General features: G+C 47.3%; 4 protein-coding genes and 1 pseudogene across 5 annotated transcripts; 2 read left to right on the top strand and 3 right to left on the bottom strand.

Moving 5' to 3' along the window:
* Nucleotides 1–528: 528 nt before the first annotated feature.
* On the bottom strand, nt 529–2,512 carry LOC103976357 (glucan endo-1,3-beta-glucosidase-like; annotated as a pseudogene).
* A 146-nt stretch (nt 2,513–2,658) lies between these two features.
* On the bottom strand, nt 2,659–5,865 carry LOC135632033 (protein KINESIN LIGHT CHAIN-RELATED 2-like). Of its 2 annotated transcripts, none has more exons than XM_065140320.1 (3): nt 5,631–5,865; nt 3,122–5,116; nt 2,659–3,047 (listed from the first exon to the last, which is right to left on the bottom strand). In XM_065140320.1, the coding sequence occupies exons 2-3, from the start codon at nt 5,050–5,052 to the stop codon at nt 2,831–2,833; spliced, it is 2,148 nt and encodes a 715-aa protein (XP_064996392.1). In that variant the 5' UTR covers nt 5,053–5,116; nt 5,631–5,865; the 3' UTR covers nt 2,659–2,830. The 2 variants fall into 2 exon arrangements, with proteins under 2 accessions (XP_064996392.1, XP_064996391.1); XM_065140319.1 differs by having other exon boundaries at nt 3,122–5,109; nt 5,631–5,864.
* Nucleotides 5,866–7,353: 1,488 nt separating this feature from the next.
* LOC135631570 (uncharacterized) lies at nt 7,354–8,433 on the bottom strand. The gene is made up of 2 exons (XM_065139302.1): nt 7,815–8,433; nt 7,354–7,649 (listed from the first exon to the last, which is right to left on the bottom strand). The coding sequence occupies exons 1-2, from the start codon at nt 8,410–8,412 to the stop codon at nt 7,354–7,356; spliced, it is 894 nt and encodes a 297-aa protein (XP_064995374.1). The 5' UTR covers nt 8,413–8,433.
* A 607-nt stretch (nt 8,434–9,040) lies between these two features.
* Nucleotides 9,041–11,377, top strand: LOC135631212 (probable glycosyltransferase At5g25310). The gene is made up of 5 exons (XM_065138691.1): nt 9,041–9,487; nt 9,581–9,754; nt 10,012–10,121; nt 10,289–10,637; nt 10,700–11,377. The coding sequence occupies exons 1-5, from the start codon at nt 9,041–9,043 to the stop codon at nt 11,375–11,377; spliced, it is 1,758 nt and encodes a 585-aa protein (XP_064994763.1).
* Nucleotides 11,378–11,838: 461 nt separating this feature from the next.
* Nucleotides 11,839–15,032, top strand: LOC135631211 (proline-rich receptor-like protein kinase PERK9). The gene is made up of 8 exons (XM_065138690.1): nt 11,839–13,288; nt 13,361–13,777; nt 13,836–13,922; nt 14,002–14,072; nt 14,147–14,223; nt 14,299–14,446; nt 14,517–14,678; nt 14,753–15,032. The coding sequence occupies exons 1-8, from the start codon at nt 12,466–12,468 to the stop codon at nt 14,936–14,938; spliced, it is 1,971 nt and encodes a 656-aa protein (XP_064994762.1). The 5' UTR covers nt 11,839–12,465; the 3' UTR covers nt 14,939–15,032.
* Nucleotides 15,033–15,526: the final 494 nt, after the last annotated feature.

The following is a 15,526-nucleotide window of genomic DNA, read 5'->3' as shown; positions in this document are numbered from 1 at the left end:
AAATTAGCCATTGACTTTTTCGTGATGAAAATAAAAAATAAAATAAAAAATAAATTATTAACTTCGAATTAATGTCTAACTCGGATAATAATTAATGTACCTGAAAAGGAATGTTGAAGGTGAAGTTGTTGGCTGTGCCTGGTTGGGATCCACCCACAAAACATAATAAACGGATCAGGTCAAACCCCCACACTATCAAGTGCCAAAGACTACGCACGATGTAGTCTTTGTCTATCGATATTTTATTTGAGAGAGTTGACGATCATGTCAGACGATGTCGTTTAATTCTTATCAGACATACATATGAACAGTGGCCGCTTTCTTAATTCATACTTATACTGTGTTGTATTCATGATGTAGACTACTGCTTCATTTGGACGTAAACTACATGGTGAATTGAGTATATATATATATATATATATATGATCATGATATATATATATATATATATATATATACATGGGACGTATATAAATATCTTTGTCGGAGACAAATTTTATGATCATGATCGGGTGAAATATCACTTCATTAACTATCGACAGTGCAACATGATTTCTCATTATCAGTCATCATGATAAGTAAAATACATCTATTTACTGTTGGAAAGCGTATCTCGAACGTCCAAATATCATCGATGAAGTATGTGTATAATAATGTTACATGAATGATGATGTTATTTGTTATTATTCCATGGTATTTCTTTTGGAGATTGGGCTGACATGATGATTTGAGAGTTACATAAATTAAAGAGTAGATGGCTTGGTGGTCAGTTTGATGATTCTTTTTATAATATACATTCCCCGAGGATTATATATTATAAATGATTTATAATTATATAAGATGGATTTTGGGATGGTTCGATGCAATTTACTTGATGAGTGAGTTAAATTGTAGCGACAGTAGTCATAAGGAAGAAGACAAACCCGATAGAGATAAGATTTTTCAGGAAATCTCTCACAGGGAAAATCCCGAGAGAAATACTTCTCTGTAAAAAGAGAAGGACAACTTAATGTATTTAAGCTGTTTCACTTCTTTAATAATTTTTTTTTAATAATTATTCTTATCTTCTATTATTTTTGGTATTAGAGCAATGAAAAAAATAAAGTTTCACTCGCATTCGGCCAGCGACCAACACCGTTAAAAAAGTCTTTACCTTCGACCAACGACCAAAGAGGCTCCATGACCAATCCTCATTTTCCTCATCGTAATAGTCTTCGTTGATTCGTCAAGGGAGCTATTTCACTTCTTCAATAAATTTATTTTAATAATTATTTTTATCTTTTATTATTTTCATTAAAACCAAAGTGATTTTTTACTGTCATGTCATTCCATGAGTTGCAATGCTAGTTGTTGTAGCTCTCCTTAACAGAGCTGCTCCCATCCCAGGTGAGAGAGGCGTCACCAACAGTGGCGGGAACTCAGAACGACCAACTGAGAACCAAAACTAAATGAGGAGAGATGTAGGAGATGAGATCCCCTGCGACCGAGACACCCCTGCGGCGGAACCATATCATCGAGACGCCAAACCCATCTCATTCTACGGCACGAAGCTGATCTTGAGGATGCGGTTTCCATCGACGTTGAGGATGCCGAAATGCTTCTCGTACTCTTTGCCCTCCTTCTTGTTCTGGTCGAACAGATTGGACAAGAACACCTCCACCGTGTCACGTGGCCTCATCGGCGTGCCGACCCCCTTCACCACCTTGTCGATGATTCCTTGGGCGTAAGCCGCTGCCTTTTCCGGCGTGGCAGTGGTGTTCCCCTTGGTCGGCCATCCCGTGGCCGTCACCATCACCGGTATCTTGGGAAACCCCTGCTTCTGCATTGCCGCCACCAGCGCATCCACGGTGGCGTCGAACAGGTTGGAGTACGCCTTGCAGTCGTCATGGAACAACGCCTTGTTCACGCCGAAAAGCACGTAGTTGAGTGCCACCTTGAGAGGGTTGTCGACGTAGGTGTCGAATGGGTTCGTGTTCACCATAAGCGGCGACTCGGTCTCCGACAAGAACTGCAGCAACTGCTTCATGACGGGGAGCAAGCGCATCTCGAACTTGCCGGAAGAGGGAGGGAAGGTGACGCCGAGAATGGACGAGGCGGCCTGAGGGGCCTAGAGCTTGATCTGTTTCTCGAGGCCCGGATTCTGCAAGGCCTTGTGAAGGTTGCGCATGGCGGGCACGAGGTTGGAGATGTACAAAGGGTCCTTGCGGACGACCTCGTTCCCAACACCCAGGTAGCGGACCTGGCTGGGGTCAACGTTGGTGAGGATGGCGGACTTGAGCCAGTCGACGACGTTGTCGACGCCGGCGGTGCAGAGATAGGTGAGGTTCTCGTTGTCGACGACGACGTTTGCAGCTAATGGCCTCCGTTGATGTTGGGATTTGTTTTAGTTGGAAAGCGATTAGTAAGTTACAGGATCACGAGATAAAGATGAGACTGCGAAAACATTGAATGACAGAAAAACATGCAATAAATGCAAGCGATAGCATGGTTCGGATTACGATACAGTCGTCATCACGAGATAAAAGGCTATACAGGGGAGGCACAACACTGATGATGGTCTCCCGCAAAGAAAACCCAAATACTTATCCAAATGGAAAGTATGCTTTGACATGACATTTTCTTTGTATGCTTAGCAGTGCCTTCAATCACTGGTGTTCGTAGCATGCAATCACTCGTTCAACTTCATACACTGAAAGAGAACCCATGTACAACCAAAGTTGAATATTATTAACCCCTCCCTCGTCCCTGGAATCGCAGCACAAGGAACGACAACAAAGCATTCGACATAATAATAATAATAATATGAGTGCTTCACGCCTCGATACCCTTCTCATACCACTGCAGTAACAGTGTTTTTGTTCATAGCATGCGGATTCTTGTCGAGCAGAGTTTCCAGAGACCTGGGTTTCCTGTTCCTCACTCTGCCAGCCTCCTTCAGCAACTCGGCCAACCTCCTCTTCTCATCATCTACCTCTGGGTTGGCCGTTCCCAAATTTTCCTCCCTTATCCCGACAACATACTCCAGGATCTCAATGGCTTCGTCCAACCTGGAACCAGGGAGTAAGCATGAGATTGCAAAATAGACGAGAAGGCACATACATAGCCGTTTCTGAGTGCATACCTTCCCATAGCATCGTAAGTTCCAGCGAGATTGCTGTACACACCTAATGTGTCCGGATGAAATGGTCCATACTCTTGTTCAAGAATGCTCCTGGCTTCCTCGAACAGCTCCGCGGCCTCGATGATTGCGAACCTCTGAACGCAAACAAGGCCCATCTGGTTCAACGCAACTCCAAAGAAAGCCGACTTCTTCTCCCCGCATGCCCGCAGCTTGGTGATGGCATTCTTGAAGGAAATATAGGACTCGTCGTAGTCGCCTCTGATGTAGTGTAGCACCCCCATCTGTGCCTCGATGCCCGCGATGGTGTTTTGATGGCCAGGAGAGTTACTGTACATCTTCGAGGCCTTCTGTAGTAGCTTCAGTGCCTGCTCATGCTCGTTCATCGACTCGAATATGGAAGAGACATTGGTCAGACCGGCGGCGACTTCCTCCGAGGATACACCGGGAATTGGCTTGCCGTAGATTCGAAGAGCGTTTTCGCAGTGGGACTTGGATTCCCTGAACTTTCCGATCCTGTTGTATAAATCAGCAAGACGAACAAAGACCGACGCGACTGTTGGATGGTTCTCCCCTTTGGTGGCCTTAAACACGGTCAGAGACTTCCGGTATGCAAACACCGCCTCCTCGTATCGTCCCAACGTGAGGTAGATGTCTCCGATGCTGCAGTCAACGGAAGCCACCTCTGTTTCCTGGCCATTGGCCACCAAAGCCATGCTCACCGAGACTAGATGCTCCAGGGCCGCTTCATGATCTCCCTTGGCATCACAAATGAGAGCCATGAGCCTCCTATCTGCTGCTTCTTCCAAAGACGCGGTTTCGCCCTTCTCTCTGTGTATGTCAAGAGCCTTCCGGCACAACCTCTCGGCCTCATCAAACTGGAGGGCTTGGACATGAGCTTCGGCGACGTAGCGGCAAGTTTCACCGACTCGTGGATCCATATCACCCAGCGCACGACTCTGAATCGCCAATCCTTCCGTGTAGCACTGCAGGGAGCTCCCCAGGTGCCCCAGCATGGCGTATGTGTCACCTAGCAGCATATAACCAGAAAACTTGGCAAGTGCATGCTCTAGGCCTTCCTCAAGGGCTGGAATCTCAATCGAGCGGTGAAGAACCGGGACAGCCTCCGCATACTGTCCTAGGTTGCAGTAGATCGCTGCTACGACGTGGAGGCTCATGACCAAGTCCAAGCTGGGCATCCCGCCGGCGCATTTCTCGAATGAATTGGCTGCTCGGAGGGCATACTTGAGAGCTCTTTTTGCATTATTGGAAGCAATCAAATCCCTCGCATGCTTAAGAAGGAAAGGCCCCAGGTCTGGGTTCTCCAGCCCTGCTTCCGATGGATCCTGGGTTCCGTTCTCCCAATTTGGCTCTCCTCTAGGGTACTTGTTCTGTTTCTTCAGACGCCCCACCGCAGAGCCAAGCTTCGCCACACTTTTATCGTCTTTCTCAGGGGAGCTTTTGGCCCTAGTGCTGGAATTCATGGAGGCATCAGACTTCAGTCGCAATCCAGGAGGCCTTCTCGACTTCTTCGACGAGATATTAGGGGACTGGGTCTTTGAGGTATTCTCTTGTTTCTGTGCAGCCATCCCATTTTCCTCTCTCTGGTTTATTGATTTCACGGAGTCCCCTTCCCCACCTGCCAGATGACACAGCTCCGAGTCGATTCTTGACTCCTCACCGTCCGAGCCGAAGCTCTGTTGAGATAGTGATTCGTTGCTGGAGCTCTCCATCTCACACACGTTATGATACAGCTGCTCGATCGAGAGGTCCTTGCAACCGTCAAGAACAAGTTCCAGAGCCTCACTCGGCGCACTCTTCAGGCTTGGAGAAATCGGTGATCTTGATGTGGTCTGGTTCTCTTTGATATCTGAAGAATTCAATCCATTTGGCGTCGCGTTCGTACCGACTCCATCCATTACGATTCCCGGCATGTTGACGTCGTCAGAATAGCAGGCGGAACCCCAGATCAACAACAGCAACCCTGCAAACTATTCGCTAGCACAGGAAACGGAAAATTCTTTCAACGAAGGAAAGAAGAGCTCGCGATATATATGGCCATGAAATCAAATCTAATAACGATTTTTCTTAAACAACAAATTGAATCATCATGTTGTAGAACGGATCAAATAAAGAACGAAAGTAACCAGGCTAAACAAACAAAGAACAGAGAAAGCTTGCTATACTGGATCGTGGAAGGCACAAGATGTGATCTTTCAAATGAACGAACAAATGGAAGAACGTAAAACATTAGAAACAGCAACCATCCGTCCCTAAAAGAAAAACAATTAGACGATCGACACGCATTTGAGATTCACAAACGAGAAATCGAGGAATTCTCCACGGATATCACGGGATGACATATAGATCACCTCAGATTCCATCACTCAACACCAAAACCAAATCATAAACACACGAATAAATCGACGCATTGTAATTTGCACCGGCTATACGAGAAGTCTCGTCCTCGATATGATCCAAGATCGCCGGACATAGAGAACGCATTCCATACCTAAAATCCCCCCATCTTGTCCAATTTTTCGGAGCGAGGGTCGTCGTTGAGCTCTCCCATTTCACGGAAAAGATCGTGCTATATAAGACTGGGATGCATCGTGAAAAGATGGGGGATTAGGTGGGACGGGAGGCGACGGGATAGGGAAGCAAAAGAAGGAGGTTGGGAGAGGGAGAGAGAGAAGGCGACTCCTCTCCCGCCCAGGCCGATTCCCGGGGGGAGCTCTTCCCTCCTTAACGTGACGGATTTGCCCATCCAGCAGCGCATCACCCGTTGGATCTACGGACGGCCGGGATTGGTATCTCAGTAGACGCGCCCCCCTACTCGGATAAAGACAAAGGGAAAAGCTGGAGATGGTGATTGGTTGGTGATCTAACGGGGACATGTACATCGATGAAGGGGGAAGAGGGTATTATCCCGTCATCGTGATCGAGCAGGCTCAGATTAGGGTACAAGAAAGGTAAGGTGGGTGGACCACCACGTGTCGCGATCATAAAGATGGCCTGTCTTATCAATCTTACCACTAAATACGTTGATGTAAGACCGTCGCAAGACGTGCGGATGGCACCAATGTGCATGTAAATGAGTGGGTGTGTACAGAGGGATGATTGGAGAGTGGTGAAGTGATGATGGAACAATAAATCGAATCAATTGAAACCTGGGTGGCTTGGATTGGGTGCAGGCTATTCCCCGATGTGTTGTTGGTTCGATTGCTTTTGATTCTTTACTCCCAAGGAAGGAAGCATGGAAAGCAGAGAAAGAGTGGGTGGTTTGGCCGTCGACGTAGAGGGAAGTAGGAAGGGGAGGTGATGGGAACAAAGGAAAGCGAAGGTAGGGAAGGCTTACCGGCGGCTGCTCCCGGGCCCCGCCTTCACATTTAATTCTATCAAATTAATAAATTATTTTTTTTAAAAATGTGATAATTAAAGTATCTTAAAATTTAATATAAATTTAATTTGTTATACAAGAATTAAGTATATTATAATTAAATATTATTTTATTCAGGAATAGATGCTTCAGAGAGTCATAGAGAAGATCAAGAATAAAGATAATATCATAGATATTTTTATATCTATGACATTATATATTTGAATATCTTTGAAGTAAGTTGTGGCTTATCTCTAAAAGTATATATTTAAAAGAGTGTTAAGATTCAAAATATTATAATTTGGAGGATTCTAAAGTTTTTAATTTTATCTTTTAAATAAATAAATCAGATATGATTTTATCTTAAGATTCTTACTTTTTATCTTTTAAATAATTTGATTAGACAGAACTTTTGATAAAGAGTTTTTTATTTAAATTATCATCTTAATTTATAAATAGATAACATTATAAATCCATTTAAATCTCAATTGTTCAGGTTTACCAAGCTCAAGTCAAAGAATAGTTGGAGATATTATAATTATTTTTCTTTTTGAAAAGTTATATATTTATATATTACTTTTGTCTTGATTTCTTATTAGTTTACTTAGTTTGATTTTGAACTAATAATACATTATTATTATTATATAAAAAAAATTATACTTAAACGTGGTCTCTCCCATTCTTCACGCTTTTCATGGCATAAGAAAAGATGCGTTGAATGTACACGCTCACAAATGACCACAGTCAACTCTTATCTTCACATTAGTATGTCAGAATACGAGGATGGCAACATCGTCTCACAGGAGAAAAAATAGATTGGGATAACCTTCTGATAGAACATAAGTTTCCATGTTCCCTATAGTAGCCTACTGCTGTTGGCGTTGTCATTGGCTTTCCGCGCCAAATTGCTGCGGTGCAACTTGGTGAACTCGATGCACTGTCTCATCATCGTTAGCACCGTGAAATGCGTCTCGAAGTTGTTCTTTGACGTCCAGGGACGCCGGAGATGGAGCATGTTGCCGGCGGTGTAGTTTTCGATGAAGTAGACGCAGTCTGTTCGGGCTCGGAGGGCGATCTCCCGCCGGAGTTCCTCGGCTTGCCTCTTACTCTTTATGTGCTTCTTGTGGGTTAGCACGACCACGAATTGCAGGCCTACGAGCAACAACAGCCGTGTGTTATGTTAGACAACGGCCGAAGGCCTGCGTAGAGGTGCCACTGAGCTGTACATGCCAAGAAGGAGATCCATGTCGGGAGAGAAAGTGAAGGGAGTCGCGACGTGGGAACCGAACGATTCATCTTAGGGGTGCAATGAGATACCTCTTTCACGGACCACGGTAGCGATGTCGGCCAGCTTTTTGACCGCCACGCGACTTTCCTTCGATGGTCCGCCGCAGCGGAGCACCAGGATCACGCAGTCCGGCGGAGGGTTGCCAGGGCAGCCGCAGACGGCGGCTTCCACGTCCGACCTCGTTAGCATTCCCGGCTCCGGCAGGGCCGGGCCGTCCACCATCTCCACCACCGCGTCTTCCTCGTCCTCCGACCCCCCTCCCTCCTCCTCCTCCTCCTCCTCCTCGCTGCTGCCCCTCGCCACCGCAGCACGGACGACTAGGCGGGCGAGTGTAGCGCCTCCAGGGCCCCGCGGGGCCGTCTCAGTCCGGAGGAGCACCGGCCCGGCCTCAGCGGCGAGGGCACGGCACGCGGTGTTGATGAGGGCGCTCTTCCCGTGGGCCTTGAACCCCGTGACCAGGACCGCGGGAGGCTCATCGAGGCGGCGGAGGGCGTCGCGAACGTCACGGCGCAGCGCAGCGACGGCCTCCTCCCGGTGGACGCTCCTGAGGGCGACGAACGCCGCCGCTCCGGTGATCGCAGCGGCGGCGAACCTGAGGAGGAGGGGCACCGCGCTCGCTGGGAACATGAGGCCTCTTCCTGGCCTTCTTAAAAGGGTTTGACAAATATAAAAATCTACGGAGGGAAGGGTGTAGAGACAGACAGTCGCTGACCTCTTTGACTTTTTCGAAGGATCGTAAGGAGGAAACAGAAGATCGTGAAGAGAACAAGAATAAAGATACACTTCGAAGAACCGTGGAATCAAGGAAACGATGAGAGCATTCAGTTCTTTGCCTCCTTTCATGGCTCAACTCTTTATTCCGTGATGAATCCAGTGTTTGATTTTTCCTTTTTTCCCCTAATATTGAGAATAAATCCAAATATGTATTTAGATTTTGAGCTTTTTATTTGTATATATGTAATAATATAAATTGGAAAGTGGAGATACTGTTCTAATTAGTAACCATATCTTGAGATTTCTTACCATCGAATGAAACCCATGGAGGCAACAACTACCAACAAAGTTACAATTACCGATTACTCCGTCACCGGTAAATTTAAATTAGAGTTCAGTGATACTGATCAGGGATAAGAACGTCATTTTACGCTCTAAATTACGACTACACAGCGGATTTGTCGCCCTCGCTGTCGCCAATTTTCCCCCGCCTTCTTGCCTTTTTTTTGGGTTCACTGTCCATCGCAAGCCCATGTCGCAGATGTCTGCCTTCCATCTCTGGCGCCGGCGGACGACGCGAACCAAACATCTCCGGCCCACGGCCATGATCGACTATGAGAAGGCAGTGGCCCGCTGCCTGGGATGGGGGGGCGGTGTCGGCGCCGGAGGTTGGAGGAGTCTATTACTTCTCGTCGCCCTCGTCGCGTCGATGGCGGCGCTCTACGCTTCCTTCTCCTCCACCCTCCGCGTCTCCGCCTGGTTCTTGGTTCCTCCTCCCTCCAATTCTTCCCCCGAGGAGTTCGTTCTCCTACCGTCGCCTCCTCCTACTCAATGTCACACTCGTCCGCCGCTTGGCCGCCCTCCTGCTTCTACTCCGCCCCCAACCGAAGTCCCTGTTTCAACCGCATCATCGTCTCTCATTGCGCCTTCTCCTTCTCCGGCCGAGGGTGCATATGATCCAAAGACGCCGCCTTTGGTGCCCGATGGGGTGGGTAAAGCAAAACTACTTTCTTGCATGGCTTTAAGTCAAACGTTGAAGCGTTTACCAACAGGCCACTGACTTCTTGTTGACGTTCCGTAGCCCGGTTTCACGCCAAGCCCCGGTTTTCTCCCTGTTTCGACCGTGACGCCTCCTTCCGTTGCACCACTTCCTCCTCCTCGAGTCGGCGATGATGCCATGGTGAATCCTACAAACGCTGATGCTTTTTGTTTGTATTACAGTGAAGTAGGAATGGAGTCAGAGACTGAGAGTTTGGTTTCTTGCGTTGGTGTGCACAGTCTGTTTCCACTTCGAAGAACATCACCAAGGCGGCCTTTGCCACTAAGACGCTTTCGACTGGAGTCTCTAATGCGGCAGAAGTGAATGCTACAGGAGTGGCAGAGGTCCCAAATCACTGGCGAGAGGTAGACGCGTAAGCTTGCATTTCCTTCATTTACGATCCAAATAAGAGTTCTTTCGGTGGTAAGATTGAACCCTACTTGACTTTTTGAGCGCCTATCATGCTAATGCAGACGGATCTGCAGCTTATACACGCAAAGAAGGAGATCGCTGGTGCACCTGTTGTTCTGCACGACCCGGATCTTTATGCTCCGTTGTTCCGGAATGTTTCAGTTTTCAAGAAGTGAGGAAGAGTTCTTCTTATATCTGATCATTCATTACATGAAGAATTCTCTTCTTGACTGTTCTAGTTTCTGATTCTTAACTTTAGTTGAGTCCCACTTGCCTTGTTCGATTCGCTTCTTAGAGGTCACAAAAAACTAAAGAGTTCAAAGAATCAAATGCTTTCAGGAGCTATAAGATGATGGAAAGCATTCTGAAGGTCTACATCTACGAGGATGGACCCAAACCACTCTGCCACACACCACATCTTGATGGCATTTACGCTTCCGAAGGATGGTTCATGAAATTAATGGAGGAAAACACACGGTTTGTCGTGAAAGATCCAAACAAGGCCCACTTGTTCTACCTACCATATAGTTCGCGGCAGCTGAGAACCCATCTTTATGTTGCTGGTTCGCGTAGTATGCAGCCACTATCAATCTTTCTGAGGGACTATGTCAACTCCATCTCCGCTAAGTATCCTTTCTGGAACAGGACAAGAGGAGCAGATCATTTTTTGGTTGCTTGCCATGATTGGGTAAGCTCCCGCTAATCTTTCAATTACTATTCGTATCACAACTATGACTTCTTCTCGTCCAGGCAACATACACGACCAACCTGCATGAGGATCTGCGGAAGAACACGATCAAAGTGGTATGCAACGCAGATGTTTCTGAAGGAGTTTTCGTCCGTGGAAAAGATGTCTCCCTTGCGGAGACATACGTAAGAACACCCAACAGTCCCCGGAAGGCCATAGGAGGAAGACCTGCTTCCAGGAGATCTATTCTGGCCTTCTTTGCCGGACAAATGCACGGCCGTGTTAGGCCCATCCTTCTTCGGCACTGGAGAGGCAGAGACAGAGACATGAAGATATACGAAGTGCTGCCGGATGAGATCGCAGCCAAAATGTCATACATCGAACACATGAAATCGAGCAAGTTCTGCATCTGCCCAATGGGGTATGAAGTGAATAGCCCAAGGATTGTGGAGGCCATCTATTACGACTGTATTCCGGTGATCATAGCAAATAATTTCGTGCTCCCATTCGAAGAAGTGCTCGACTGGGGTGCGTTCTCTGTAGTGGTAGCAGAGAAGGATATACCAAAGCTGAAGCAGATTCTACTGGGAATTAGTGGCAGGCGATACGTGAGGATGCAGACGAACGTGAGGAGATTACGGAAGCATTTTCTATGGAACGATAAACCAGTGAAGTATGATCTCTTTCACATGATTTTGCACTCGATTTGGTTTAATAGATTGAACCATTACTCATTATAAATTGTTCTGTGATTATTATAAGGAACTGTATGGATCATTTTTATTCATTGTTACTTAGCACAACCTGGGTGCAATATAAATCGTTAAGGTCAAAGCCTGAATGCTCTGCATTGACGACACCCAGTGATGCATGTTCGAGTTCCATGTTTAACGGGTCCACTAAGCAAGCAATGTGAGTTGTTGGAATTTGCATGTTAGGTTGACAAAGTAGCACAGTTAAATAATGATGATATTTTGATTTGCCAACCTTTGAGTCATTACAACTCCAACCACATTTATGTTGCTAAATAGAAAATATTGAGCGTATAAACCACATTAATTAGGATTTCTCTTCCTTTGGAGGAAGGTCACTAACTTCTTCCAGGCTATTTCGGAGAAGATTGTGTGTTCAAGCAAAGTCTTCTCTCTCTCTCTCTCTCTGTATATTTCTATACACACACACACACGCAAGAGGGGCCGAAGACTGAGTTGTCGGCACGTCTGCGGAGAAAGAGGCGAGGAGGTGAGGTCTGCTCTGTTTACAGCTCGGGGGCATTCTTTAGTTTTATGGGAGATTTGTTTTTGGCGACGTGCTCGACTTGAGCTGGCAGGCTTAGGAGGTCGGCCGAGACTTTGTGCGAGTTGTGTTCCTCATGGTTCGCCCTTCCGGTGTGGAATCTTTTGATAAAGGTAAGGCGGGACTCGGCGGAGCTTGTTCGGGAAAAGGTTGCGTTTTGGGGGTTGGGCATTCGCTGCGGAATGCAGTGCTCGTTTTGGACTGTGGAGCTTGGCGCTTTGGGATCGGGAACGCTCTTGGTCGGTCCTTGTGTCGGGCAAATTTTGAGAAAGGTGGGATCTTTCAACTCTTGTGCAGAGAAAGTCGTGAGTTCTGGATGGATTTGCCTGTGGCTGTGTGCTAAATTTACTATTGGGGTTTTGGCATTGCAATCTTGGAGTTCGATGAGTATCGATCGGTGCGGTCGATGGCATTGCAATCTTGGAGCATGTTAATGTAAGGGGAGGAGCTCAAACTAGTCTGACGCTCTCCTCCTCCTCCTCCTCTTCCGGCGGCGGAAAGAAGATTTGTTTGTCTTGAAAAATATAAAGGCATGTCCTCCCCTCCACCCTCTCCGTCGGCGACACCACCTTCAACTTCCCCGCCTCCACCTACTTCCCTCTCCCCGCCTCCCCCCTCCAACTCACCACCCCCTGCTCCCAATGCCCCTCCTCCTACCCCGCCCTCTCCACCACCAGCATCACCACCACCGCCAACACCACCACCCCCTGCGGATGTTCCTCCTCCACCTGTTGTCACTTCTCCGCCGCCACCGGCCCCTCCACCACCATCTGTTTCTCCTCCACCGCCGGCATTGTCTCCTCCACCGGCTTCAACTCCGCCTCCACCGGCTTCAACTCCGCCTCCACCACCTTCTGCCTCCACTCCTCCTGCTGCTGCTCCTCCTCCTCCACCACCATCTGCTACACCACCGCCCACTAACTCACCACCGCCTCCACCATCGGCTACACCGCCGCCTACTATTTCTCCCCCGCCGCCTGGCAGCCAATCACCACCTCCTGCCCCTGCTCCCAGTAATTCTACGGGCGGTACACCCCCTGCTCCACCCAAACCCCCTTCTCCTCCTTCACCCTCTCCCTCTGCCTCACATCGAGCTCCAGCTGATCCGATCAGCCCAAGTTCCAACGGGTCGGGAATTCCTACTTCAGATGTGGGACAGAAGAGTGGCCAATCCTCAGGAGATGGCGGCATGAAGGCTGGACCTGCTGTAGCTGTTGCGCTGGTAACTGCTGTTGTGTTACTTGGCCTGCTAGGAGCCATCACGTGGATCGTAAGGAGAAAGCGAAGGAAGCCACCTGCTAACTATGAATCAGGCTTTGCCATGTCTTCACCATACCAGTCCTCAGTAATGTCAGGTAATTCCCATCGACAATAGCAGACAACACTTTGGCCATAGTTGACCTCCTTTACATTGTTCTACTTATCAGAGTCGTCCCACCAGAGGTCTCCATCGGCTCCTCTTGTCCACCACCACAACCACCACAAGTCTGGAAGTCTGGCATCTGAGTCGATGGTAGCCAGCACGATAGGTAGCGCAACGTCGTGGTTTTCCTACGAAGAGCTGTACGAGATAACCAATGGCTTCTCACCTCAGAATATTTTGGGGGAAGGAGGATTTGGTTGTGTCTACAAAGGGTGCTTATCCGACGGAAGAGAAGTGGCTGTGAAGCAATTGAAGGTGGGCAGTGGCCAGGGAGAGCGCGAATTCAAAGCCGAAGTTGAGATCATCAGCCGTGTCCACCATCGCCATTTGGTCTCGCTCGTTGGATACTGCATCTCGGACAACCAAAGACTGCTCGTGTATGACTACGTCCCCAATGGAACACTCGAATCTCATCTTCACGGTAAGGTTTCCTTTTACTTATGTCATTGATGTCAAAAATAGCTTATTAGCATCTGCAGGGAAAGGAGGGCCGGCCATGGATTGGGCAACGAGGGTTAAAGTCGCAGCTGGTGCAGCTCGTGGCATAGCTTACCTGCATGAGGATTGTATGAATTCCTCACTAAAACTTGGTTCTCACGTCTATTTTGACTGCTTCTCTCTTCATCTTGTTGGGATTTTGACCAGGTCATCCAAGGATTATTCACAGAGATATAAAGACTTCGAACATTCTATTGGACAACAAGTTTGAAGCTCAGGTTATCCTCGATACAGGGGTTGCGTTAGTGTTTATTTTGGTTGTGTTAGTAACTCGTGTTGATTCATTTCCCAGGTTTCTGACTTCGGGCTTGCAAGGTTGGCCATGGATGCCTGCACACATGTGACCACACGTGTAATGGGGACTTTTGGGTATGTGAAACATATGCATGCATGCATACAGCCCAGCATGTTAGACGATCTGATGATAGGGTTCGGTGTTTCCAGATATTTAGCCCCAGAATATGCATCCAGTGGCAAGCTGACCGAGAGATCTGACGTGTTTTCCTTTGGAGTCGTGCTTCTGGAGCTCATCACCGGAAGAAAGCCTGTTGATGGCACTCGTCCTTTGGGCGATGAAAGCCTCGTTGAGTGGGTAAGTAAGATACAATCAACATGTTGCTATTACACCTCTTCAGAAGTCAACTGGAACTGTGATCTTCCAGGCTCGACCATTGCTGGCCCATGCCATCGAAACTGGAGAGTTTGGAGAACTACCCGATTCGAGGCTGGAAGATGCCTACGACGACACCGAAATGTTTCGGATGATCGAAGCAGCTGCCGCATGTACCCGTCACTCCGCAGCAATGAGGCCCCGAATGGGAAAGGTATCACCCGATCATCACATCCTGGCTAGTTCTTGATTTCTGGTGTGGCCATGTTCATGTGTTCTTGGTTGCAGGTGGTCAGAGTTCTCGATAGTTTGAGCGACGTTGACCTCCACAACGGTGTCAAACCGGGTCAAAGCGAGGTGTTCAACGTGGGACAGACGGCAGATATCAGATTGTTTCAGCGGTTGGCATTTGGGAGCCAAGAATTCAGTTCGGAGTATAGCCAGTCCAATTGGAGTCGTCAATCAGATCTGTGATCCAATTAGACCCCAAGAACAGCAGTTGACTTTTGGTCAAACTTATATATGTACCCATTAAATTCAAACAGGATCGGATCCAAATTTTCATTTATTTTTCTGGCATTTCGGAAGCATGATTTTGAACCGCTCTTGCATTGAACACAAAACACTGTCGTATCAACTAGCAATGTATCATCGTTGGGGACTTTTCCCGGTGTTCCTAAAACCTAATGGCTTCATCGATATGGATCATAGGAAACTTGAAGATGATGATTCTTTCAACTCCTCCCTACTTCCTCTCAAGACTACGTTCCATACTCCAGTTGTTGTCTATGTTGTATAGAATCTTGGTCTTGGCATGAAAATGTTTCGTAAGAAGTTGACGTTTCCTCACTAATCCATGCATTTGATGGCCAAACTATGTTAGGACAGATGAATCACAAAAAAAGGTTATTAACAATCAAAGACAAAAAAAAGAATTAGTTCTCGGAATTCTTTAAAAGAGAGTTCGAGGCGGATAACTAAACACGAAAGAAGGTTAGTAATTTGGTACTGAGATATTGCATGAACGAAATATGAATGTATGATACAAGTTCAAATGAAAAA

Source organism: Musa acuminata, chromosome BXJ3-2, assembly GCF_036884655.1.
Source record: "Musa acuminata AAA Group cultivar baxijiao chromosome BXJ3-2, Cavendish_Baxijiao_AAA, whole genome shotgun sequence".
NCBI classification, from domain to species: domain Eukaryota; kingdom Viridiplantae; phylum Streptophyta; class Magnoliopsida; order Zingiberales; family Musaceae; genus Musa; species Musa acuminata.
This window is presented reverse-complemented; position numbering and strand designations above follow the sequence as displayed.